Raw genomic sequence first — 26320 nt, forward strand, 5'->3', positions numbered from 1 at the left:
AACCAACTCCAACCCACCTCGGCCGATTTGGACCTGCTTCAGACTCTGGTCCAAAGGGAGATTCAGGCCCCCCGCATGAGCCCCATGCTCGCTCACCCGCCTTCACCTAGTTGCATGAGCCCCCTGATCCTTACCTGGACCCATGGGGAGCGCCTGCAGCCGTCACCATCTTGGAAGGAATTGCCATTTTCTTTTAAAACGGCGACTCTTCTTCCAGAAATTAAATGTTGTGCATAATATACGCAATGTTACAGGGGTAAATGGCGACTCCCTCCAAGACGGCAGTGGCTGCAGGCGCTCCCCATGGGTCCAGGGGAGGAGCAGGGGCTTGTGCGGCGGGGCAGGGGGCTGTCTGAATCAGCCCAAAGCGCTCCAAAGGGCTTTGGATCAATCCAACCCCCTTCGTGCCACTTCAGGCCTATCCCAACCTGCTCTGGATCCAGACAGAGGTGGTCTGAATTGGCCCACTTTGGCTCGGAATTCAGATCTGGAGCCAAAGTGGTGCACAGCCCTAAAATAAACATCCTGCTTCAAAATCCCCCTTCTACTTTGCTTCCCTCTCATCTTGTTGCCCTTGGCACAGGCTTCAGTAGTAAAATGTTCATGCCAGCAGCTTGACCTTAATACAAAGGAGTTTTCTGCATGTGAGAGTGCTGAGTGCTGAGATTATTCATGAAAAGGCTCATTGCCATATAGGATGGTCTGAGTAATTTTGTCACTTTTTTCTCTACATAACAGTGTATATGGATCGAGCTCTGAACAAAGGTAATATTCTGGGAAAAGAAGAAAAGATGGAAAAGGGCATCCAGGAGAGTCCCCTGTGGTGATTATTGCCCTCCCCCCATAAATTCCTTCATTCAACAAAATCCTAATTTAAACGCCAAATTTAGTGAGCAATTTAGTGTAAGATGGATTTTTTTAGTGAGAGAACATACTGCAACATATAGAACTTACTGCTATATGTATATTGTCCCACCTTGCAAGTAGGAACATCTGAGGGGGCTTACAATAATAATTCAAACATCAGGGTCTTTGTTAGGCTGAATGAAGAGTGGTGTGAGAGCCCAGTGTGTTGTAAAGCAGGGGTGGGCAACTTGGCCCACCAGCTGTTTTGGCCTACAACTCCCATTAGCCCTAGCCAGCATAGCCAATGGTGAGGGCTGATGGGAGTTGTAGGCCAAATCAGCTGGAGAGCCACAAGTTGCCCACCCCTGCTGTTAGTGATTAAGAGTATTGGACCAGGACCAAGGTTCAAATCTCTACTCAGCCACAAAACTCACTGGCAGCCTTGGGCCAGTTGCTATCTCTGTAAGCCTACCCTACAGGGGGTTTGTTAGGATAAAATGTATCCTAACATTTTAGGGAGGAGAACCATGTATGCCACCTTGAGATCATCAGGGGAAATGTGATTGGTAAATAATGAAAAGTAAGGATTATTCTTTGCTTAGACAGTCATTTCTGGCCTTAGGGAGGAAGTGAGGGTACCTTCCTGTGCCAGACCAGTCATTTTCAGTTGAAAAAGATCCTGCTCCTGCTGGGAGGAGTGGGGAGCAGGAGAAGTAGGGTTGTCAGTACAGAATCCCTAATATGTTCTTAGTGCACAAAGTAGGTACAAACTCTCAAATCTAGAACTCATCTGGACAAGAATTCTCGAAGGGGTAAGCGGCATCCTTAGCACAGCATTCCCCACCTCACATCATCCAGCCTGCACCAAGGGCTTTTCTACATGAGGCTGTTAAATCTACTTTCATGTTTCATCACAGAACTGAGATCTGAGCACTACATGAAGACCATTTCCTTTCCTGCTTTTCTGCTACATAACCTCTAGGTGGCAAGGTGGTATAGCAGAACAGCACAGATACGCAAGTGAAGAAAATGTTTTCTTTCAATTTCATAAATAATACCGCATTTTCCCAGCTCTAAAAATAAACTTGCCAAAAGTACTCTTTAGATACAGAAGCAAAACTAAAGAACACATAAACAGCTGTGAATAGAGAAGTCTGAAGAACATGTAAACAACTGTCAGGGAATGATGAACATACAGTAAATACCTCATGCAGAAAAGCTCCAAGAAACCAGGTGGACAAAACAGGGAGAGGACAGCACCTCTCAGCTCATCCACCACATGTCAGCAACACAAGTTGAGTCAGATCTCTCATCCAGGATCAAGTCATGAATGATGGCTCTCTTATTCTGGGTTGACTGGCATTTAGCAGCTGCACCTCAAGGCCCAAGGACTGGTTGACAGTGCAAGTCAAACACCTTTCAGCTCTCCGGCCTTCCCTGTTTTTCCTCCACTAATGATTTTTGTTTTCTGGGACTGAATGGCTAAGGACAGTTTTGAAGGGATAAAGTGCGTGATTGAGACTGGGACCGCTAGCTCTGAGTGAGGGCAATGATGGGGAAGACATTTTCTGTTAGTCCTTGGAGATCACATATGAAAAAATAAATCCATTCAATATAATGCTAATTTAAATGCTCACCTTAATGATGCATGGTATGAGAAGGTTTTTTTTGTTTAGTGAGGACCTGGCTTTACATTTGTCCCCTTTTCCTCCCATAGCAGATTCTCTGAAGCAAGCTCCGAATAAAGGTAACTCAGTCACATGGGGAACTTTTGATGGAGGGTGAGGTCTCCGTCCTTGTTCAATTATTTAATCAGGTGGCGTTAGGCAAATGGCTGAACACCCCATGATAAAAAAACCCACACATCTTGGGAAATAAGTTGTAACCGGGCTATATGGGTTAGAGTTGGTGGCCAGGGTGTGTGTGGGTGAGAGCTGGCGTAGTGCAGTGGCTGTGAGGTGTAAAATCAATTTGTTCCTCAGCCACCACCTCACGTGGGAGTGAGCCAAATTCTATTTCAGAGAAGCTCTCAGGAGCTGTATTCCAGTGGTGGGTGGGGCCAAAATACAAAACACACCAGCATATTGTAGTTTAAAATTATTACTGCCAGTAACTATGCCTTAGGGGAAGCATTTCAACCTTTAGAATGGAAAAAAAAAAACCTGTGCTAAGCTGGAAAACCATTGTATGATTGTCTGTCAGGGAAAGGGGCAGTGGCCAGGAAAAGGGGGCAGAGCCACATGGGGAACCCTGGAGGGCTGGATTTTGCCTGCAGGCCTGAGGTTCCCCACCCCTGATATAGGGGCAACACCAGCCTTCTGTATACGAAAAGGTGAACTGATATGTATGCAAAATGACAGAAACCCCGTACAGTGCTATATCATATAGTTCTTGGTGTTAATCTTTTGGTCATATCTTTTGGTGTTGAGTCAGACTTCATGTGACCTTTGCCCCGTCCTGTATCAAGTGCCTTCCTCTGAGCTTGAGCCGCCTGTGCTTGAGGAGAGTTTGGCCAGACCAGACGCACACTCGTGCTGGTTTCATTTTTTACACTAAACGGATTGCATGGGGCGGGGGGGTGGACGACAAGAGCAAGATCCACTTGTCTCCTGCCTTACTGTCTGCCTTAGCTCTGATACATTAAGAATTGCCCTATTTCTGCTCTCTGTTTCGCTAACAAAGTGAAATTCCTGCTTGCATTTTTTAGCACATTTGTGTTTAATAAATGTTTGTGTGTCATTTGGCCCTTTTCCTGCTGTTTGCTGAGACCTGTGACAAGATTCAGGTCAAATCTGGAGAAATGAGGTTTTGTGAGTGACTCTCCAGCAGCTTAGGCTGATGGTTTCCCTGACAACACCCATCACCCTGCCTCCTCTTTCTTTCTCTCTCCTGCAGTGAATGTGACTGGATCCAGAGACGGCACATCCTTGCCTCATTCTGTCTAAGGACCTGAAGTGTGTAAGAAAAATAGATAGCCTTCTGAACCTGCCTGACAACCCAGAGAGATTTTATTCTGAGGCTTTTGTTCTGGGCCATGAGAAGTTCACTTCTGGAAGTCATTGGCGGATGTGTGGTGGGATGTACAGTGGGCCGTGGGGGTTGCCAGAGACTCTGTCAGGAAGAAGGGGTGTATCGAACTTAATCCTAATCAGGGGATCTGGGCAGTGGGGAGGCAAGTCTACTAGCGCCCCTCAGATCGTAGTTTGGAAGCTTATACAGCCCCTAGTGTAACCCGTTTCAGTGTGAGACAAGTGCCCGGGAAGATCTGGGCGGCCCTGCATTATGAAGAGGGATGGGTGGAATTTTTTGATGCTGGCATTAATGAATTCATCTTCACCTTCCATTCAGGATCATTCTGTGGTGAGATAATCTGACCCTTTTTCAAGGCCTGTCTGAAGTACTGAATCTTCAGGAGAACCCCCACCCCCACCCATCCCACCACCCTGAAAGGAAGTGGCACTCTAGAACAGGGATCGGTAACCTTTTCAGTACCATGGCACATTCGCAATTTTTCTCCCTGCCCGGTGGTGCATATATAATCACTGCCAGGAGCTTTCTCCCTATATTTCCCCTTCTGTTCCCCACCCACTAGCTTCCCTAGATTGCCTTCCTTCCCACTGATAGCTAATGAAGAAAAAAATCCCAGTGCTAAAATCAAATCATTTTATCTTTGAATTATTGTTGGTTTGAAAAGATGTAGATTAGACTTTCCTCTTTGCAAACACATGAGTTGCTTCTGTTGATGCTTGTATTAATCTTGATCATTATTTGCTTGCTCTTGTGTAATGGGGATATTAAAGATCTGTCTGAAAATTATTTTATCTTCTGGTTGCCTTTTTGTCTTTCCATTGTCCTGGTATGGGGACAAGACATTGCTATTCCCAAAAAGTTGAATTGCTTGAGCAGCTTTCCTGTTTTTGATCCTTCCAGAACCCATGGATTTATAAAAATATGATTTTCCCCTGAGACATAACAGCATGTCAAGGGGGAAAAAACATGAGAACTGCACAGTGTTGGCCCATGATATTGGTGTCTGAGCTGGAAAATCCTATTGGCAACTGATGGGGGAATGATCTACCAGGACCTTCTCCTATAAGAGTCTTGTTGAAATGAATGGGAGTAGAGAAAGAGCAATGATGTTGTGCAATGTCACAAACTGTGCTTGCTTACGACTTGTACTCCATGCACCCACACATTGCATAGGGAATTGCATAGGCCCACTTGACTTCACTCTCGATGATGTCCGGCTCAAGTTCAGTGACCGCACTATCATGGCTATCAGGGACATTCAGACCTTTCCTCTATAGTTCTTCTGTGTATTCTTGCCACCTCTTCTTAATCTCATCTGCTTCTGTTAGGTCCCTGCCTTCTTGGTCCTTAATCATGCCCGTCTTTGCACAAAACGTTCCCTTGAGATCTCCAATTTTCTTGAAGAGATCTCTAGTCTTTCCCATTCTGTTGTTTTCCTCGATTTCTTTGCATTGTTCATTGAAGAAGGCCTTCTTGTCTCTCCTTGCTATTCTCTGGAACTCTGCATTCAGTTGGGTATATCTTCCCCTTTCTCCCTTGCTTTTTGCTGCCCTTCTTTCATGAGCTACTTGTAAAGCCTCATCAGACAGCCACTTGGCTTTCTTGCATTTCTTTTTCTTTGGGATGGATTGAGTTGCTGCCTCCTGAACAATGTTACGGACCTCCGTCCATAGTTCCTCAGGCACTCTGTCTATCAGGTCTAATCCCTGAAATCTATTCCTCACCTCCACTGTATATTCATCAGGGATATGATTTAGGTCATACCTGAACGGTTTAGTGGTTTTCCCTACGTTCTTCAATTTAAGCCAAAATTTTGCAAGAAGCAGCTCATGATCTGAGCCACAGTCAGCTCCAGGTCTTGTTTTTACTGACTGTATGGAGCTTCCCCATCTTTGGCTGCAAAGGACATAATCAATCTGATTTCGATATTGACCATCTGGTGATGTCCATGTGTAGAGTTGCCTCTTGTGCTGTTGGAAAAGAGTGTTTGCTATGATCAGCATGTTCTCTTGGCAAAACTCTATTAGCTTTTGTCCTGCTTCATTTTGTACACCAAGGCCATGCCTGCCTGTTATCCCGGTGATTTCTTGACTTCCTACTTTAGCATTCCAATCCCCTATGATGAAGAGGACATCTTTTTTTGGTGTTAGTTCTAGAAGGTGTTGTAGGTTGATCGTTTTTTGATCATAGAACCAATCAACCTCAGCTTCTTCAGCATCAGTGGTTGGGGCATAGACCTGAATCACTGTGATGTTGAATGGCCTGCCCTGGATTCATACTGAGATCATTCTATCATTTTTAAGATTGTACCCCAGGACTGCTTTTCCCACCCTTTTGTTGACTATGAGTGCTACTCCATTTCTTCTAAGGGATTCTTGCCCACAGTAATAGATATGATGGTCGCCTGAATTAAATTCGCCCATGCCTGTCCATTTTAATTCGCTGATTCCCAAGATGTCGATGTTCAATCTTGCCATCTCATGTCTGACCACCTCCAGCTTACCTTGATTCATTGATCTGACATTCCAGGTTCCTAAACAATATTGTTCTTTACAGCATCGGATTTTCTTTTCACCACCAGACACATCCACAGCTGAGTGTCCTTTTGGGTTTGGCCCAGCCGCTTCACTCTTTCTGGCGCTACTTGGAAATACCCTCTGCTCTTCCCTGTAGCATATTGGACACCTTCCGACCTGAGGGTCTCATCTTCCGGCGTCATCTCTTTTAGCCTTGTGATACGTTCCATGGGGTTTTCTTGGCAAGAATACTGGAGTGGGTTGCCATTTCCTTCTCCAGTGGACCACATTTTGTCAGAACTCTCTGCCATGACCTGTCCGTCTTGGGTGGCCCTGCACGGCATAGCTTATGGCTTCACTGAGTTACGCAAGCCCCTTCGCCACAACAAGGCTGTGATCCATGAAGGTGATCACTGCCAACAACCAATACACCTTACACTAAGGAGAGGTGCAAAGATGGTCGGTCAGGCTTTGCAGGCCTGGAAGCAATGGGATCAAGATAAGTGAGGGTCAAACTAGACATCACTTTAAGCACATTTTAAAAATCACATTGCAATGTCTCTGTTGACAAAAAAAAATCATGGGCATCATTGCAGACCAGAAGCACAGCACCATTTCCCCACTGAATATGTTAACCATCCCTGAATAAGTCAACCATCACCATCTGGAAGTTACTGTTTGCACCAAAGTAATTGGCAAAAAAATAATTAAAACTCAATAGAAAAATGGCATGATGGGGTGGAGGGAGGATTTAACTCCCTTCTCTGCATTCCCTACCTGCATTGGAGCCAGTCACAGGCAGTGATACATTTTGAAGCACAGGAACTCATCATGGCAGTCCCCATAGCCACACCCCCAAGGAGAAGCCAAAAAATGCAGGCAGCTGTGTTGATCAGTATCAAACCAGTTCTAGCAGTTTTCATCTCCACCAGAAGCAGGTCTTTTGTAAACCTAATGGGTCTTAATTGCCCTGTCAAATCCAGGCTACCCCAAAATACTTTGCATTCCAGCAGAGAGAGGTCACTGTGATATATAGTTGCTGGGGAAAAATACCCTCCATCCTGCTAATGTGAGGATTGCAGCTAAACTCTGGGGGAAGGGGCAGGGGGCGCAGATGACATCATCGTACCTGCCAATACAAAAACACATTCCAAAAACGCCTAGTTTCACCCTGTGTTGATTGCACCCTTGTGTAACTCTGCTTATCTACTCAGAAATAAGGCCCATGGGGACTTACTCCCCAGAGAAGTGTGTAGGATTGCAGCCTACCTTCCAAGGAATTGGGGGCTTGCTCAACCACTTGGGGGCACCAACGTATTTTGTGTGGGTTGGAGGGTTGGAAGCAACACCGTGTAACCTGCTGCTTCAGGATCGGTTCCTGAAAGGGGAAATGTTGGATTTATTTTTAAATAATGCACAGAAAGAAACAGAAGTCCAAATGTGTTTATCGTCTCTACACAGCCAACCACTGCCCCTCAACTCCCTTCTTGCAACCCTGCCTTCTGCCACAGATGGCCAGCGATGGGAAAGGAGAAAGTAACGAGACTTTTGTTTTACTTAAGGTACAATCCTATGCATGTTTAGACAGAAAAAAAATGCCTACAATTCCCGGCATGCTCCATGCCCGGGCTGGCTGGGGCATCCTGGGAGTTGTAGGCATTTTTCCTGTCTAAACATGCATAGGATTGGCCCCTTTCCTTTATTGTCCTGCCCACGCCTTTCCGCGTCTCTTCCTGATTGGGCGCCAGAGCTATAAGAATGTGGCGGAGCTTAGACGGATTCGCTGTGAGTAGTCACTTTCGAATTTTCAGCGCGACTCCTGTATTGATTTTCTTTCGGAGCTGTCCTCGCTCAGCGACGGTGAACAGGTATTGTGCAGATTTGTTGTTTATTTTGCAACGCTCCGCAAGGTACAGGTTAAAGTGCGGGGAGAGGGGGGGAGTTGCCCTGTTATTTGCGTGCTCCTTTGTTATGAGCAAAGAGGAAACAAGCCAGTCAGTGTACAAGAAAATAAACATTCCTTCCCTTTTTATTTAAACAGCAGGGAATGCGAGGAGTAGTTCAGCGTGGCCCATAAATTCGGCAGAGTGGAAGGGAGGAGGGGTAAGAACTGGGGGTTTCAATCTGTCCAATCTTTTAACTGGCCCTTGAGCTTGCAGGAGGGTGGGCTGAGTAGCCGAAGAAGCATAGCTTTGTGTGTTTGGGAGAGAGCAAACGCGCTCAGTTAAAGTGGAGGCAAACTGAGCGGCGGCGAGAGGTGGGAGCAGAGGCAAGGACGTGTTCTGCTGCACAGCCCCCCATAATTTGACATTAAATCTTGCACACGTTGTAGCGTCTCCCCCTTCCCCGCGTTGCATTTCCGTCAGAGTCCCAGAATCCTTTTTTGATACTAGAACTGAGTACAGCAATATGTGAAACAGTAGTGAAGGGTGGAGTTCTTGAGCGTGTGCAGAGTATCTTCACACTTTCCTAAGGCGTAAGACTTACAGGGAAACTTGCAGCAAAGTACCTCTCTTAAATAAACAACAACAACTGCCTTCCTTATAGGGAGAAGAGAAAAAACACATTAAAGAGGAAGAGAGGAAACAATAAATGGCTAACTTGTTGCATTCATTTCAGTGGGTCTGCTCTAAGTGGGATTAGCATTGTTTGTCTTGAGGTTTGCTCAGGTCAAGAAAAAGACAAAAAGCCGCAATTAAGGTGGTGGGGAACATCGTCATCATTATACTGTCTTATTTGCTAAAAAGACATCAAGGTGGTGAAGAACAATTTAAAACAGTACATTTAAAAAACCAATTTAACTGGTAGAGGCAAGTAGCAAAGGCAGCTTCAGTTTCGAAATTTAGTCTTCGCTCAGTACACAGAGTCAAGCTCATCTGCTCCGCCTTCATCCTTTCAGGCCCGTTTAAGGACATAGGAGAGGTTTTGTACATGGAAAAGTAAAGCCACTAAAAGTAAAGCCCTTTTTTTCCTGTCATGGAAGGTGGGGCTGATTCTTTCCCCAATTCCCTTGTAAACTACTATTGAATACAAATGGTGTTCAGGCAGACTGGGCAGTCCTGGGATAACCTGTCCCTATCTTTTGGTTCGGTCAGTATATTGGGAATTTTGAGAGTGTTGTGGGCACTCTCACAAAATGATTGCCATGGAGCAGGTGGGGTTGCCCATTCATAAAATGACTGCATGGCCCATCACAACATCCGTTTCCCAGAAGGCAAACTGGTGAGGCTAAAGGAAAAGTAACTTGCTCAGGAACTGGAGTACAAGGCAGAGGTGGGGTCTGCGTGCCAGGACACACACACAACCCCGTTCTTTGGAACCCTCTTCACTTTGCAGCATGGCAGCCTCCCACTTAACAAAAATGATAATGCCTTTTTAAAAACCTTAAGAAATGGCATAGAAATTAAGACGAAGCAGCATGGAGGAGACCCCGGGATTATTCCATTCTTCAAAACAAAAATCAGCAGTGAGGGAGCAAAGAGAAGAATTTTAACAGAAAAGGACAGGAAAGTGAAGAAAAATACTGGAATCTTAGAAAGGAATGTTGAAGGCAGCTATACCATAAAGACACAATTGGGGGTCTGGGGAGGAAGCCATGGAGTCCTCGCCCTTTCCAAATTTATCCTCCCCATGAGGCACTTCCAGGAAAAGGATCACCCTTTCTTTACCTGGCTTAGATGGATTTAAAAGGCAGTTAGACAAATTCATGAAGGATAAGACAATTAAAGACTGTACGTTACAGTATAGCCTCCCCACAACCAGGCAGCCTTCAGATATGTTGGTTGACAACTCCCATCATCCCCAGCTGGCAGACTGGCTGGGGGTGATGGGAGCTGTGGTCCAATACATCTACAGGCTGCCGTAGTGGCTATATGTACCCCGCCTCTGAAATACCAGTTGCTTGGGAACAAAAGTGGAAGAGGCCTGTTGCACTCATGTCCTCCTTGTGGACTTCCCAGAAGCATCTGTTTTGCCACTCTGGGAAACAGGATGCTGAGCTAGCTAGGCCTTTGGTTGCATCCAGCAGGGTTATTCTTAACTGAGGCTGTTCTTGTGCTTCAGGGAATGGCAGCTGAGGGCCTTGTCGGGGAGTTCTGTAATGAAACGACTTGTCCCATCTGCCTGGAGTACTTCAGAGAGCCCGTGACGGTCGACTGCGGGCACAATTTCTGCCAGGCCTGCCTGACCCAGTACTGGAGAGAGTCCGACACAGACCCTTCCTGCCAGCAGTGTAGAGAGACGGTTCAGCAACGGAACTTCAGGCCGAACCAGCAGCTGGCAAATCTTGTCGAGCTGGTCAAGAAACTTCAGGAGGGAAAAAAAGAAGAGGGCAAGACGGGCGTGTGCGAGAGGCACCAGGAGCCCCTGAAGCTCTTCTGCAAGGAGGATCAAGCCCCCATCTGTGTAGTATGTGACAGATCCAAGGAACACCGGGAGCATAGTGTGCTTCCTATAGAAGAGGCTTCCCAAGAGTACAAGGTAGGACATCTCCATGGTGGATGAGTGTAGGAAATAACTGTTTTCTTTTTGTAGGGTTCTGTGTAGATTCATTCCAGTATGGTAGGGATGGGTAATCTCTGGTCTGTGGGCCGTACCGCTGGCTTGGCTGAGGCCCCTCCCACTCCCTGAAGCCCGGCCCCACAGCCAGGAGCTGCTCCCTCAAGGCGCGGTGGTTCCCCAAGACGCCACCGGGCCCTCACTTTTCCTGTTGGGGACATGGTTCCTTGTGGGGAGAGGTGAGGGCTGAGTGAAGTCTGTTGACTAGGCAGCCACCGTTTCAAGGCACTGGGAGCACCTTGATGTACAGTTCTCCACAGGTCCGCTGGGCCCTTAGGGCCATAGGAAGTGCCTTATACAGAGTCAGACCATTGGTCCATCTAGCCCAGTGTTGTCGACAGTGGCACTGACAAAACTGTCAGTGTTGTCTGACAGTTGGCAGAGGCTCTCCACGGCTTCAGACAGGAGTTTTTCAGCCCTACCTGGAGACCAGGGATTGAACCTGGGACGTTCTGCATGCAAAGCAGGTGTTCTGCCACTGGGGTACGGCTCCTCCCCTTGCTTCCAGCACCTTGAGGTGGCAGTTACTCAAGGCTCCACTCCACTACCTGTCCTCCAAAGCTGCGGACTTGCTCTCCCTGCCTTTCCCTTGGTGCCCCCTCTCCACCAGCCAGCTAAGTTCCCTGTTTGTGTGGCGTGGGGGCGCCAACAGGATTTCCAGTTTCCCACTTAAAGTCATTGCCCCCCATTAACATGATTTCCTGCAAGATTAGGGAGTGTCTCCATGCTACCAGTAGAGAGTCTCCTTCACCGCCCTCATCGAAGTGTTTGCACTTTTGGTATCTCCATCTAGATACTGAGGGTTGCAAATAGATAGATAGGGTCAACAGGGCCCTAGTATTTATAGCAGATAATATATATGGTGTTGCACAAGGCTAAGAGACTGAGCTACCCATCAGAAAATCCCCAGTTCAAATCTCACTTCTGCCTAAAACTCCTTAGGTGGCCTTAAGCAAACCCCTTTCCCAGCTCCCCCACCCACCCAGTCTACAATCAGGACTGGCTCCAGGGGGTAGCAAGGTCAGGCATTTGCCAGGGTTCCAAGATCAACAGAGGCCCCCTGCTCTAACGCTGCTACTGTTTGCACTTTGCCAAAGTATCCCAGAAGATCAGATGCAGCCTTGGTCCTGCCTCCTTTAGGCTAGGGGGATCACTGAGGGTGTTGCGCCCACAGACCTCCAAAATCCGGGTGCCAGCTTTGGGTGAGGTCCAGACTTAGTCATACTTCGGGTCGACACCTTGAAATCAGTGGAACTTAAGTTTGTCATGACTAACTTAAATCCCACTGATTTCAAGGGTCTACTCTTAAGTATGACTAAATCTGGATCCAACCCTCTGTCTACAGGCAATATGGGGGAATACTGTTAGTGATTTAGCTTACAGCAGGCATGACAAACCTCTTTCAGCCAAGGGCCAAATTAAATTTCAGAGAAGCTCTTGGGAGCTGCATTCCAGTGGTGGGTGGGACCAAAGGCAAAAGCGGGTGGGGCAAAGGCAAAAGGGGTGGGACCAAAAACACCTACATATTTTATCTTAAATTCTCACTGCCAGTAACTAAGCATTACGACAGGCATTTCAGTCTTTTAGAAGGCAGAAATGTGCAAAAACCAGGAAACCCCCAAACAATCAGCAGTCGGGACAAATGGGGTGGGGCTAGGGAAGGGGGCACAGCCATCTGGGGAGCCCCAGAGGGCTGGACTGGGACCCCAGTCAGAGTGGATTTGGCCCACAGGCCTAACTTCAAACACACTGAATTAGACAGTGCATATGAAGTGTGTTGAACTTTTAAAAATGCTACGCAAATACGTATTAGTAGTATTATCTGCAGTTGAGCATGTGACACAGAAACTGCAGGTTGTAATTCGGATTCTTAATACGCGTTCCCACTTGGATGTCACCACGTGGAGCAGGCAAGGCAGAGAAGGGGTAAAGGGGCAAGTCTCAGGAGGGCTACGTGATTTTCCCATGGTAAAATGGAAAAGTCAGTCAGTGAGTTGCTGGACCTTACTATCCAATGAAATGTAATTTACTAAGAAAATCACTGACAGGCAGCAGATGGACTGGTTTCCTGATGGAAATAAAACCCTTTTTGGTTGCTGCAGGGAAAAATTAAGGTCTATCTGGACACGCTGAAGAAAACACGAGAAAAGCTTATTGACTGGAAAGCATCTGAAGAGCTTGGAAGGCAGGAAGGTCTGGTAGGTGTTTGGTGTTATGGCTCGCATGTTGTTCTTATAGCTCTGCGTTGATGGATAAACTCCGCATGCCCTCAATCAATGAAGAAAAATAATTTTCTGTGCTTGACATGTGCCTATCTATTAGGGGTTTCCAACCTTTTTTGGATCAGTTGGCACATTTTGAATTTTGAGAGAATGTTGTGGATGCTCTCACACAATGGCTGCCATGGGGGTTTGCCCATTCATAAAATGGCTGCCATAGTGGGCATTGCTGGTCACAAAACACTCATTTCCCAGAAGGCAAGGCAAACTGGTGAGACTAAAAGAAAAGTAACACCCCAAAAGCTAAGTATAACACAGAGGTGGGACCTGAGCTGCAAAACACAAAACCACTCTTTTGAACCCAAACAAAATTAGCGCTGGAGGGCAGTGCTTCACTTTTCAGCATGCCAGGCTCCCAATAATTAAAACAAAACTTCTGAAGAAATAAAATAAAAATCAGGAAGGGCGAGAAGCCTGATGGGAGCCACAAGAGGTGTCCGTGGGCACCACACTGGAGACCCAGATACATATGTTCTGTGGTGACTACAGCCCGGATCAACTGTGCAAGTTCAGTCTTTCATATCTGAAGCATCCAAGTGGTGCCTGCCATGTATGGATGGGTGGTGGGTTCCAGTTCCCACATGAAAAGCATCCCAGTTCTGCCTCTCCAGGATTCAGAAGGCCCCCTCTGATCAGGAAAAGAAACCGCTAGCTCAGCTTTCCCCAACTGGGGGCCCTCCAAATGTTCTGGACTTCAGCTCCCATCAGCCCCAGCCATCAGCCCCCAATGGTCAGGGATGTTGGGAGTTTCAGTTCAAAACATCTGGAGGGTACCTAACTGCAGCATCAAGTTATGGCTGTTGTGTGTGAACATGCTAGGAACATAGGAAGCTACTGAGTCAGACGGTTGGTCCATCTAGCCCAGTACATTCGACACTGTCTGCCAGCGGCTCTCCAGGCTTTCAGGTAGGAATTTTTCCAGCCCTATGTGGAAATGCCAGGGGACTGAACCTGGACCTTCTGCATGCAAAGCAGGTGCTCTACCACTGAGCCACAGCCCCTCCCCAATCCCCCTTGGGGATTATTCTCCCTCCCACAGATCAAATAGCAGAGATACAAACTGCATATTTCCTGCTATGCGATGCTTTTCAGTGGAGTCTGTTCATGCATTCAGCAGCAAATACTCAAGGGCTGACTAATCTTTGAGGAGATGTCTTGAACCTACCCGAAGTGTGTCTTACAAAGAAGGATTTAGGGAAACGATATCTAATGCCAAAAGTTCTACACTGTATTGAAAGTGCCATGATACAACATCTCAAAATAACAAAATGCTGTTGACTCCTAATATTAAAAAAAAAAAAAATTACTATTGTCATCACATGCTATAAATTACAGATCAGAGTAGAGGCATGTTGTTTCTGCTACCATTTATTTATTTATGCTAAAAAATATGGAATCTGCTTTCCCACTTTAAAGAAGATGCTCAAAGCAACTAACAAAACAAAATAAGAATAATCCATTTGATAAGCACAAGTAAATGCAAAAAAGTAACAGTACTTCAGTACTAAAACCAGCATTAAAATAACAAGAGTGCCAGAACTAGCCAATCAACAGTCAACTTTTGTGTCATGATTGGCCTGTTGAGCCCTCTCTCATCCACCACAGTCTTGAGTAATATTTAATCTCCACCCCCTTCTGCCCCCCTTTTTTCCTGATGGGAGTGGTTCCACCAGGCCATCATATACACAGGCCTCTATGTGAAGTTCCCACCTCATGCGTTTCTTCAGTTGTGTGGCAGTGAGGAACTCCTCTTCCATGTGGATCACCAGCAGTGTTACTGTCTGAATCAGTCCCAATACATCAAATTTCAGATGGTCACATTGTCATATAGGTTTTCCAGTTTACATCCACATTGAACCCATCTGTCTTTTCCAGGAGCTTATAATACTCTGTTTCATATAAGTGCTATTGAATATAAGTTGCTTTAGCTGGGAGAATTCTACATTTGAAAAAGACAAGTGGACTGAAACATAACCAGCATATATATCCCTGTGACAGATTGTGACTATGAACTCTGGGCAAACTACCCTCCAGTTTTATGAACAATCATATCATTATTGTAGTCACAGGCTTCTAACTTCCTTTGACTGAACCACATATTCTGCCTTGGGCCTTCCTTTAATTTCTATGTATCTCTCTCCCCACACCCCCAAGAAACAGGTGGAAATAGAGAACGAGAAAGTCAAATTTGCCTTTGAGAGAATGCAAAAGTTTCTAGAGGAGAAACAGCAGTTCTGGCTAGCTCAGCTGCAAGAGATGGAGAAAAAGATGGAGAAGAGGCAGGAAGAAGACCTCACCAAACTCTCCATAAAGATTTCCCAACTCAGTCAGCTGATCATAGAGATGGACGGGAAGTGCCGACAGCCAGCAAGTGAATTCCTGCAGGTGAGTTTTAACACAAAGATGCAATGCCGAATCTCTTGGAATAAAAAGGGCATGATCCTGGGGACCATTAATTTGTTTTCCACAGGCAAGGAAGGGGGAAAGGCATCCCCCACTAGAACAGGAAGAAGTCCTGTGTTTGTTCTGTCTGTGTAGCTGAGACCCATTTCTCTCTTTCAGGACATCAGAAATGCCTTGAGCAGGTATGCAGCTCTTTCTCACTCCCCTTTCTGTTTTCCCTCCTCTCTGGGTGGTAGAGTTCTGGTCCCACTGGGAGAGCGTTTGACAGCAAATGATCTATTCAGCACTGTGTGTAGTGTGTGTGGTTCACATCATTGCCTTTTTTGTTTGTTTGCTTGCTTGTTTTTAATTTGGAGTTGGTGCTGCCTCTCTTTTTCTCCCACTTTTTCTCACTCCCCTTTCATTTCCCCTGCTGTGGAGCAACTTTAGTAGTATTTAAAAAAAAAACAAAACAAAACCCAGTAACAACAACCAGCAACAGATCTCTGCAAAATAGGGTCATACAAGTGTTTTTGATACCATCGGTCATTAGAAACCATTTTCTTCTGGGGAATGCTACAAAGGATTGTGAAATTCTCTTTCCTCTGGAATGTGAGACTTTTCTGCAAACTTAAGATCTGATACCCTTCAGATTCTGGAGAGGAGATGGGAGCCTTTTTCCCTGATACTTTGACTGCAGTTCTATCTATTATCAGGGAGCAGATGGATTCCAATGTGAAGTGTGTGAATATCACAATCTGCCTTACACAGTCAGGGCCAGAAATATTGGAACAAGGATAACTGTTTTGGCAGCTGGCCTCTGTACACCACCACATTGAAGTTGAAAAGAAACACACTCAGTTGGGAGTGAAGTCAGGACTGTCGGCTGTAATGCAAGGGGTGTGACAAAAGTGGGGCACTAACCATTCAGGAAGAACAGCCAGGGACATACACACGCACCCATCGTTGGTGGCTCAGAAGTAATGGAACAAACCAACATCATTTCAAACTTAAGGATCGCCTGTACTACCTGGATGAAAATCCTTTGCAGTCAATGACTGCCTGAAGTCTGGAACCCATGGACATGACCACATGCTGACTTTCCTCCCTGGAGATGCTTTGCCAGGCCCTTACTGCAGCTGCCTTCAGCTTCTGCTTGTTTGTGGGTCTTTCTGCCTTCAGTCTTGTCTTCAGTAAGTGAAAAGCATGCTCTATTGAGCTGAGATCAGGTGACTGACTTGGCCATTGAAGAACATCCCACTTCTTTGCCTTGAGAAACTCATGGCGGGGGGGGGGGGGTTTGCTGTATGTTTTGGGTCATTATCCATCTGCAATATGAAGCGGTGTCCTATCAGTTTGGCAGCATTCGGCTGAATCTGAGCACAAAGTATAGCCCTATACACTTCAGAATTCATCCTGCCGCTTTTATCAGCAGTCAGGTCATCAATAAACACCAGTGACCCAGTTCCATTGGCAGGCATACATGCCCATGCCATAACACTGCCTCCACCACGTTTGACAGATGATGTGGTATGCTTTAGATCATGAGCTGTCCCTTTCCTTCTCCATGATTTTCTCTTCCCATCATTCTGGTACAAGTTAATCTTGGTTTCATCAGTCCAAAGAATCTTATTCCAGAACTGGGCAGGCTTTTTTAGGTGTTTGCTGGCAAAGGCTAATCTGGCCTGTCTGTTCTTGAGAGCTACCAGTGGTTTGCACCTTGTTGTGAAGCCTCTGTATTTACATTCATAAAGCCATCTCTTGACTGTAGATGTTGACAATGACATGCCTACCTCCTTAAGAGTGTTCTTGACCTGGCTAGATGTTGTGAAAGGGTTCCTCTTCACCATGAGCAGCATTCTGCGGTCATCCACTTTAGTTGTCTTCCGTGGTCTGCCAGGCCTTTTGCTTTTGCTGAGCTTGCCAGTTAATTCCGTCTTTTTCAGGATGTTCCAAACTGTTGTATTGGCCACTCCCACTGTTTTTGCTATCTCTCTGATGGGTTTATTTTGTTTCCTCAGCCTAATGATGGCCTCCTTCACTCACATGGACACCTCTTTGGACCTCATGTTGGGAGTCCCAGTGAACAGCTACCAAATGCAAATGTAACACTCAGAACCACCTCCAGGCCTTTTATCTGCCTGATTGGTCATGGGGTACCCAGGAAACAGGCCACATCTGGCCATGCAGCAGCTTGTCAGCCATTTGTTCCATTACTTCTGAGCCCCCAACGATGGGTGTGTGTGTATGCCACTGGCTGTCCTTCCTGAATGGTTAGTGCCCCACTTTTGTCAAACCCCTTGAATTACAGCTGCAAGTCCTGACTTCGCTCCCATCTGGGGGTGTTTCCTTCCAACTTCAGTGTGGTGGTGTACAGAGGCCAACTGCCAAAACAGTTCTCCTTGTTCCAATATTTCTGGCCCTGACTGTATCAGGGGTGGGCAACTTCTGGCTCTCCAGATGTTTTGGCCTACAACTCTCACCAGCCCTAGCCAGCATAACAAATGGTGAGGGATGAGGGGAAATGTAGGCCAAAATATCGAGGGCCACAAGTTGCCCATCCTTACCTTATACTGAGGAAAGCCATTGATCCATCCAGCTAAGTGCTGTTCACTCTCCATTTCTTATGTGGAGGCCTTTCCCGACCACATGCTATATGAGATCCTTTTATCTGAAGATACCCTTGATACAACATAGAAACTTCTACACATGAAGCATCCACCACTGAACGAAATGGGCCCCTGCTTGGTATCTCCACCAGCGCTCCTCATATCTTTTCTGGTCGCCCCCACCTGTCTGTTCCCACCAAGAGCAGCAAAGAAATTAATGTGAACCTGGAGAACTTGCAGTTGTATCCCCTAGTGGGAAGGGCAATCTGATGCTTGATGCAGAAATTCTGAATCGTCCCACAAAAGCTTCTAATCTAGTCCATCTCCCCCGCCCCTTGGATGAAATTATCTACAGCGGGCTTCCCACCTCTTTCCTCTATCCAGAGTGAAATGGATTGAAGTAGAAGCTGTTTGTTCAAAATATCTCAAGCTTTGAAGTGGCAGGTTGGGGGACCTACTCATAAGTAAATCTTCATCTTACCGTTTGATGCTACAAGCCAACAGGAGAAAGGTGTTCTATTACTGTTCCTTAATCTTGACCTTATTTCCTTCCAGATATGGGAAGCATTTAGCAGAGTATGAACTGGACCTTTCTCCCAAGCTGGAAGAGAGGCTCAGAATTACCTCTCTGAAAAAATCTGTTTTACAAAAGGCTATGGAGAATTATAAAGGTACTGAGGGAGAAGTGGATATGGAACTCTGAGAGTGCCCCAATTCTAGGCTAGTTGCAAGGAATATCAGATTGCAGAACATTGCAGACTGCAACATTCCTCAAGCAGTCTGAAGAGACATCGTAAGAATTATTACCCCCACCCCACCCCTTTCCGTTCCCCATTGGTGGCTCTTTTGAGGAGGGGGAAAGTTGCATCAAAGGAAAGCTGCTCTCCTTCTCCATAAATGGACCTAGTGGGTGTAGCAGGGAGAGAGAGAGAAGCAGCCACTTTCTCTTCCCAACCACCATCCTGTCCATTTCTGAAGAAGATGGGTAGCTTGCCTATGATGCAACTGCTCTGCTCATCAAAGTATCCCCCCATAGGTAAGGATCCCCTGATGCTGGGTGTGGATCTTTTCCCTGACTACCACCAGTGGCAGCATGAATAGAGATAATGCACACTTACACTAGCTTGCGAACACTTTTTGATGGTCAAAATATGGTATATAAACGATATAATAACTGACATCTCTATAGTACCATTCCAAAGGTGGTGCATGAAAGATCTTGGCTGGACAGTGTTCCCATCCCATCTCTTCCCTTTCTAGTCAGGAGGAGCAACTATTCTGGAGATAGTCCCACCTCCTTCTGCAAGATGCTATATTAGACTGGAGTGTTTCTGCTGGGGAAGCCAGTATCATTTCTCTTGGGCATCTTAAGTGTAAATGGATTAATATATCAACTTCACTGCCCTCCACCATCCTTGGCCCAACTGGGGGGAAAACTCTCAAAGTAGACACATGGAAGGTGCCTTTTCTTCCTGCTTGTTAATCCCCCTTTCACTTCAGTTCCCTATCGTCTTGTTGCCCTTGAAACAGACTCCAGATTTAAACAATACAACATGGTTGTAGGCAGCATGATCTTAATGCATATCTAAATGGGGGAGTTTTCTGTACATGAGAGTGCTGAACTTTTTTTGGGGGGGGGCATGAAATGGACAGTTGCTATATGCATGATGATCTTGAGTAATTTTATCACCTTCTCCTGTCTGTAATAGAGTCTCTGGAGCAAGTTTTGAATCCGTCCAAGTTGGAACAAGCTCTAGAAGCAGGTAATTTCATGAGACTGAAAAAGGAGGTGAAATTTGATGAGAGAGAGTGTTTGAGTTGGGCCCAGGAGACACCCCTCTGCTAATCCTGGGAGACCACTTTCATGCCCCCCCAATTCATTTAATGTAATCCAAATTTAAATGCTTAACGATGTGGACTTCAGTGTGAGAGTGTATTTTCAGTATAGTAGGACATGTTGCTATACGTATTATGGTCGGACTAATTTTATATATTAAAATATAAAATTGCCAATTCCAGTCTGTGGCAGTGTTGGTGGCAAAGTGCTGGTGGGAACCGCCCAGAGAGCTTCAGCTATTGGGTGGTATAGAAATGTAAGAAAGAAAGAAACAATACTTTGCTGCTACTGTTGCATCCTCAAAGTATTGTCCAGCAGAATTCTTCTGAATGGTTCAATGTTTTCTCCAGCTAAGCCCTCCAGGAAGTGTGAAAGAATCCTCGGCTGCTTGTGGTGACTTATTTGCTGTACACTTTGAAATAAAATGACTTGCATCCACTGAAACACAGATGCTGCCAACTGTGCAGTCAGAACACAGGAAGCTATGTTATACTGGACCCATTGTACTGATACTGCCTTATACATTGGTCTGTGTTGATACTGATGGGCAGCAGTTCATCCGGGGTTTCAGCATGCATTTCTCCAGCCTTACCTAGAGATGCCGGGGATTGAACCTGTGACCTTCCCCATGCAAAGCATGTGCTCTGCCACTTAGCTATCATCTCTTTTGCCTATGTCTATGGATGTCTCCAGTGCACTGTCAGCCCTATCTTGATGGATGCATTTCAGTTGTTGCACTGGAGGACATAGACAACGTGCTCAGAGGGTTGTGGTTCATCACTTGCACTCTTAGCCTTTGACATTCTTGGCTTTTAGCATCTATAAACGCCCCAAACTGGTGCCTTCCAGATCTGTGGAAACAACTTCTCCCAGCTCATCCATCCAGGCCTCAGTGATGCCAGCCAGCTCAGCTCCCCCATCCAGAATCGAGCCCTGAACGACAGCCATCTTAGTACAGAATACCTGGCACTTAGCAGGAGCACCAGAAGACTCAAGGGATGGTTAACAGAGCAAATTGAGTGACCTTAGCGGGGGGGCGGGGGACAGGATGCAACATTTCCTTTCCCCTGGGATGGATCACCCAGTTCCTCACCACCATAACTACCCCACCTGAAATAACTTGAACTAGAGCATGCCACCTTTTCCTCCACATAACAGTATTTCTCAAGCGGGATTTGAACGAAGATAACGTTCTGGGACTGACTGAGATGGGACAGTTTGAAAGGGAGATGTGGTGCTTGATTGAGACAGGGTCAGTAAGCACTGACTTTGTTGAATAAACTGTTAGCCCTTGGAGATCATATATCAAAATCCGTTTAGGACACAGTCCTATCAATTACACCTTCGATGATCGTAAGCCCCCAGACTTGGAGGCTTACGATCATCCTATGCAGAGCAGGAGGAGTGGCCGTGATGATCTTCGGCTCACCATCCTCCTACCCTGCCTTTTTCACTAAACAGGCTTTTTTGCCCATCTGGCAAAGGCGTTTTGGAGGGGGAGAGAAGGAGGCTGGAAGAGGCTCAGGATAGCTTGTATCCTGGCCTCTCCGGTCTCCTCTCCACCCCGCCCACTGGAACACCCCATTTTCCCCCTCTCTGAGGTTGAGTTCCCAACTTTGGAGGCCAGCCAGCACAGTTCTCTCCACGCTGGCTGCGAGTGGGAGGGGAGTTGGAGCGCTGTCTCCAACCTCAGAGCAGGGACTCCAAGCAATCTTATGGCCCCTCAGACACTGTCTAGGGACTATAGAAGTGCTCCCTTAATCTCTTATTTAAATAATCATAATGCACTTGGTGTGAGACTATTTCTTTTTGTTTTCTTTTAATGACCTGGCTCTCAATTTGTCACCCTTACATTCCCATAGCAGATTCTCTGACGCAAGCCATAAACAAAGGTAACTATTTGAAAGAAACTCATTGATATGGAAAACTGTTGGTGAAGGGTGGAGTCTCAACGGGGGGCCCTTTGTTCATTTATTGGATTGGGTGTGATTAGGCAGGCAACTGAACTTCTGCAAACTTTGGTTGATTTCTCTATTTCCCTCACCCAAGCCATGGGCAGTCACAGGACTATCATGCTTAGAGAAGATGGTTACATCTGGGCAGGATGGGTTTATGGGGACTGACATACGGATGGGACCTGGAGTGGCTAAGAGTGTGATGCATGAAAACAAACCTTGCTAGTTCATGAAGTAGCAAGCCCATATGCAGGCTATTATCTCCCCCGGCCCCACCACACACATATAGCCCTGAAATATGGGGTAATGGCAGTCCTCTGTATAGAACTGATGAAAAGATTACTGGCACAATTTATGCAAAATGCTTCAAAAACACAAAAGGCCTATATTGATGGTTGATGTTATGTCCTTTGACTTGGAGTTAGACCTTATATGGCAGGAGTGGGCACCTTGTGGCCCTCTAGATATTCTGGCCTACAACTCCCATCATCCCTCAACATTGGCTATGCTGGCTAGGGCTGATGGGAGCTGTAGGCCAAAACATGTAGAAGGCTGCTAGTTCTTCTCTCTGGCTATATGATTTCCCATCCTGCATGATCATAGGACTTAGTCGTCTAGTGAGATATGGAAACTAAAAAAAATCCCAAGGCCTCTTCCCCACCCCCCTCACCTCAGCACCTTCCGCAGCCAATGTCTCCTCTTTGGCCTCAACCTGCCTCTGTTTGAGGGAAGTGATGTGAAGCCAAACCAGACGCACATGTTTAATATAGCTAGTTTGGCTTTAAAGCGGGGGGTGTGGGTGTGGGTCACTTCATAGTATAAACAGAGGACAGCAGGAGAGGACAGGAGTCCTTGCCTCCCCTTACCTCCCTGCACTCCACTGCTTTTAAGACCAATTTCCCTAGCCAGCTTACTTTAGGTATCAAAGATTTAGAGGTGAAGCTTTTAAAGCAGCAGAGTGCAGGCAGGTAAGGTGTGGGAGGTAGATTTCACTCCCATCCCCACCTACATTCCATTTAGTTTAAATTTTAGAATAAGTTCTGCAGGGAAACAGGACATGTGTAGCGAGTCATCCTTGCACACCTTACTTCCAAGGAGAATCAGGAAATGGGGTACCTGGCGATGACTCTGTTTGTGCTTCCTGTGTGGTAGGGAGAATTGGGGTGCCAGGACAACCATAGTAGGCCATGTTGCCCATTTCATGTCTAAAAGGTGAACCACCATCCCTCTTTTATAACCAACCTAATGAGTGTGTGTTTGATAAACATGTGTATTTGGATTTGTCCTTTCTCTGCTTTTTTTTTTGCTGTATTTCCTGACTAGATTCAGACGTAGCATTCAGGAAAGAGATTTTGTGAGTCACTCTCCAGCAGCTGAGGCTGATACTTTCCCTAAGGTCATCCATTCTCCTCTTCCTTCCTTGTCCTGCAGTGGATGTGACCCTGGATGTACGCACGGCACATCCCCACCTCATGGTGTCTGAGGATATGAAGAATGTGAAATTAGAGTCAAAAAAGAAGAGCGAATGGTGGAGGAAGAACATGCTTGACAACCCAGCGAGATTTGAGTGGGACCCCTGTGTGCTGGGCTATGAGAAATTAATATCAGGGATCCATTGGTGGGTGGTGGAGGTGTTAGGGATCGGAAGCTGGGCCGTGGGAGTCACAATAGACTTAGTGCGGAAGGGACATATGCGCCTTAATCCTGAGGAGGGGATCTGGGCCATAGGGAAGCCGTACCGTGACACATACTCGCCCTATGATGTCTTCGCATTAACCTTCCCTGAGCCAACCCTTTTGAGGTTGAGTAAAGATCTCAAGAAGATCCTCTTAGTCCTGGATTACGATGGGGGCCGGGTGGATTTTTTTGATGCGGAAACCAACATGCTTATCTTCACTTTCCATACAGAAACCTTCTGTGGGGAGAGTATCCGACCCTTTTTTCAGGTGAGGGAGTGGGGATTCAGTCTGGTCTGCTGAGTCATGAGAAAACATCCCACCTTCACCAGTCCCCCCAACCCCACTCTGAAATAGGTGACACTTTAGCACTTTTTCTGTGGCTATGTAAGAGCCAGGTAAAGGGGCTACAGTTTTAAAGCTTTTTGGGCAGGACAACTGGTTCCAGGTTGCAGATCTTTGCATCTTTCACTTGCAAAAATGCAAATAAAGCAGGCAGGCTTAGAGTTTCCCTATATGTTCAGATAATCATGCCCTCTATTGAGGATTTTAAAAAAAACTACAATTGGTTGAAAATCATGGAATATTGATCCAGTGTCTGTCAGAAAGAAATTCAGCAGGTACAGCCACTGCCATCACTTCATCTCCATCTGTGGATTTTTGCCTGTCACGAGGCTCTTAAAGATGCAGGACCTCTGACAGGGAGCAAAGATGTTTTGACCCATTCTGACCCAGCTTGTTTCTCTCTCTCTCTCTCTTTTTTTTTTTTTTTTTTTTTACAGTTCTTCCCTTGCAAATAGTTCTGTAACTCACCACATATTATATACGAGAAGGGGCACTACAAATATAAGGGAAGCGAGGCTGCATTCCCAACATTGTGCCACCAATGAACCCCTGCAAAGGGAGGGGGGTTACATGTGAGGAGGGGCTTATGGGTAGGTGCTCCTCACAATATGGGCCTATAAGCAATCAGAGTGTGTGGCAGGGGGAGGCTGATCTTATTGGGTGCCTCTTGAGTGAGGAGCTGCTCACGTAAGTTGCCCCTTTGTAGATGTTAACAGTGGCAGGCACAACATTTGAGCCGGACTAGTGGCACAACCACGCTCCCCTTCTATTGGTGGAGCACTTCAATGTATGTAATGTGTGAAAGAGGCTTATATTTGTAACTGGGAACTGAAAGAGTTAGCTGTGAAGAATGTCCTTTTGGGGGCGCATCTTTTTGGAGATACATTCTAGGCCAGGTGTGAGGAACTCTGTTTTGAGGAGAAGCAACAGGGCGGGTGGAAGGCGTCTCATCTGCAAGAAATTCTAGGTCAGGTGACTATGAGGCCAGTAGGTAAGACTGGTGCCTCCCAGAGGAATGGAAGGTCTTATGAGAAGAGAGGAACAACATCCCTGGCTCTCAGTGGGGGAGAGGCAGGATGGAACAAGCCAAGAGATCAGATCATCCATGTGTAGTCATTGGATAACTAATGGGGAGAATTCCCACTTAAAAAATCAGTTCTGGTTCTTAATCTCCGAGATGATCTTTCAGCTGGAAAAATGTAGGCTTGATTTCCTTCTTCGCAAAAATGTTACCTGCTTCTGTTGATGCTTGTAGATTTTATTGAATGTTATTTCCTTGCTTTTAAAAAGTTATGCGATGCTAATAAAAAGTTTTCTCTGGAAAGTCTTTGCTCTTTGGATTGTCCTGTTCTGTTAGTTACAACATCCTGGAACGGGGACAGAGTATTGCTATTCCAAAGAGCTAGATTGCTTGAGGATCTCTCTAGTTTGTTTGTTTTTCAAATCATATGTTGTTGTTTTTAAATCCTTGGAATTAATGATCTGTCAGGAAAGATATGGTGATGCCTCTATTAATCAAGGCTACTGTGTGCTAGGCTTTGCTCCCAGGGCCATTCTGATTAAGAACATAGGACGAGCCCTGCTGGGTCAGACCAAGGGTCCATCTAGTCCAGCGTTCTGTTCACACAGCAGCCAGCCAGCTGCCTGCAGGAAACCCACAAGCAGGAGATGAGCGCAACAGCACCCCCACCCCGCTAATTATATGCTCCAGTTGACTGGTTTTGGGGACTGGGTAAAAGTTGGATCATGAAATCAAAAACGGATCCTCATGATTTTATATGATCTTTAAAGGCGACACCCCTCAAACCACCGTCGGACTGAACCATAAAAATCATGGATCTGGCACACGTAGGCACTGCCACACTGCAAAACATGGATCTGAAGCACGGATCCTCATGATTTCCACAGGGAAAATCCCCCAAACCACCATTACATCACAGAGCATATCTGCCTCCATGGACTGAACCTTGAAAATCATGGATCTGCCATTTGTTAGAATCAAAGAAAGGGTTGGAAGGGGCATTTATCCCTATTAAATTTCATTCTGTTGTTTTCTGCCCAGCACTTCAGCCTATCAAGATCACTTTGAATTTGGTTTCTGTCTTCCAGGGTATTAGATATACTGCCCGATTTTGTGTCATCTGCAAATTTGATAAGCATTCCCTGCACCTCCTCATGCAAGTCATTAATAAAAATGTTGAAAAGCACAGGTCCCAGGACTGAGCCCTGCGGTACCCCGCTCGTTACCTCTCCCCAGTTTGAGATGATCCCCTTGATAGCACTCTTTG

General features: G+C 46.1%; 1 protein-coding gene and 1 pseudogene across 3 annotated transcripts; both read left to right on the plus strand.

Annotated features, from left to right (window-relative positions):
- The first annotated feature begins 3750 nt into the window (after nucleotides 1-3750).
- Nucleotides 3751-4250, plus strand: LOC146355420 (erythroid membrane-associated protein-like; annotated as a pseudogene).
- A 3872-nt stretch (nucleotides 4251-8122) lies between these two features.
- LOC146355421 (zinc finger protein RFP-like) lies at nucleotides 8123-26034 on the plus strand. 3 transcript variants are annotated; one of them, XM_084830615.1, is made up of 9 exons: nucleotides 8123-8260; nucleotides 10455-10871; nucleotides 13052-13147; nucleotides 15383-15613; nucleotides 15791-15813; nucleotides 18775-18890; nucleotides 19929-19982; nucleotides 21919-21948; nucleotides 23443-26034. In XM_084830615.1, exons 2-9 carry the CDS (start codon nucleotides 10458-10460, stop codon nucleotides 23988-23990), a joined length of 1512 nt encoding a protein of 503 aa, XP_084686741.1. In that variant the 5' UTR covers nucleotides 8123-8260; nucleotides 10455-10457; the 3' UTR covers nucleotides 23991-26034. The 3 variants fall into 3 exon arrangements, with proteins under 3 accessions (XP_084686741.1, XP_084686742.1, XP_084686743.1); XM_084830616.1 differs by having other exon boundaries at nucleotides 21922-21948; XM_084830617.1 differs by having other exon boundaries at nucleotides 15389-15613.
- Nucleotides 26035-26320: the final 286 nt, after the last annotated feature.

The sequence above is a fragment of the Heloderma suspectum genome, chromosome 2 (genome assembly GCF_057233095.1).
Source record: "Heloderma suspectum isolate Gila_16-S chromosome 2, 16-S_ref, whole genome shotgun sequence".
NCBI classification, from domain to species: domain Eukaryota; kingdom Metazoa; phylum Chordata; class Lepidosauria; order Squamata; family Helodermatidae; genus Heloderma; species Heloderma suspectum.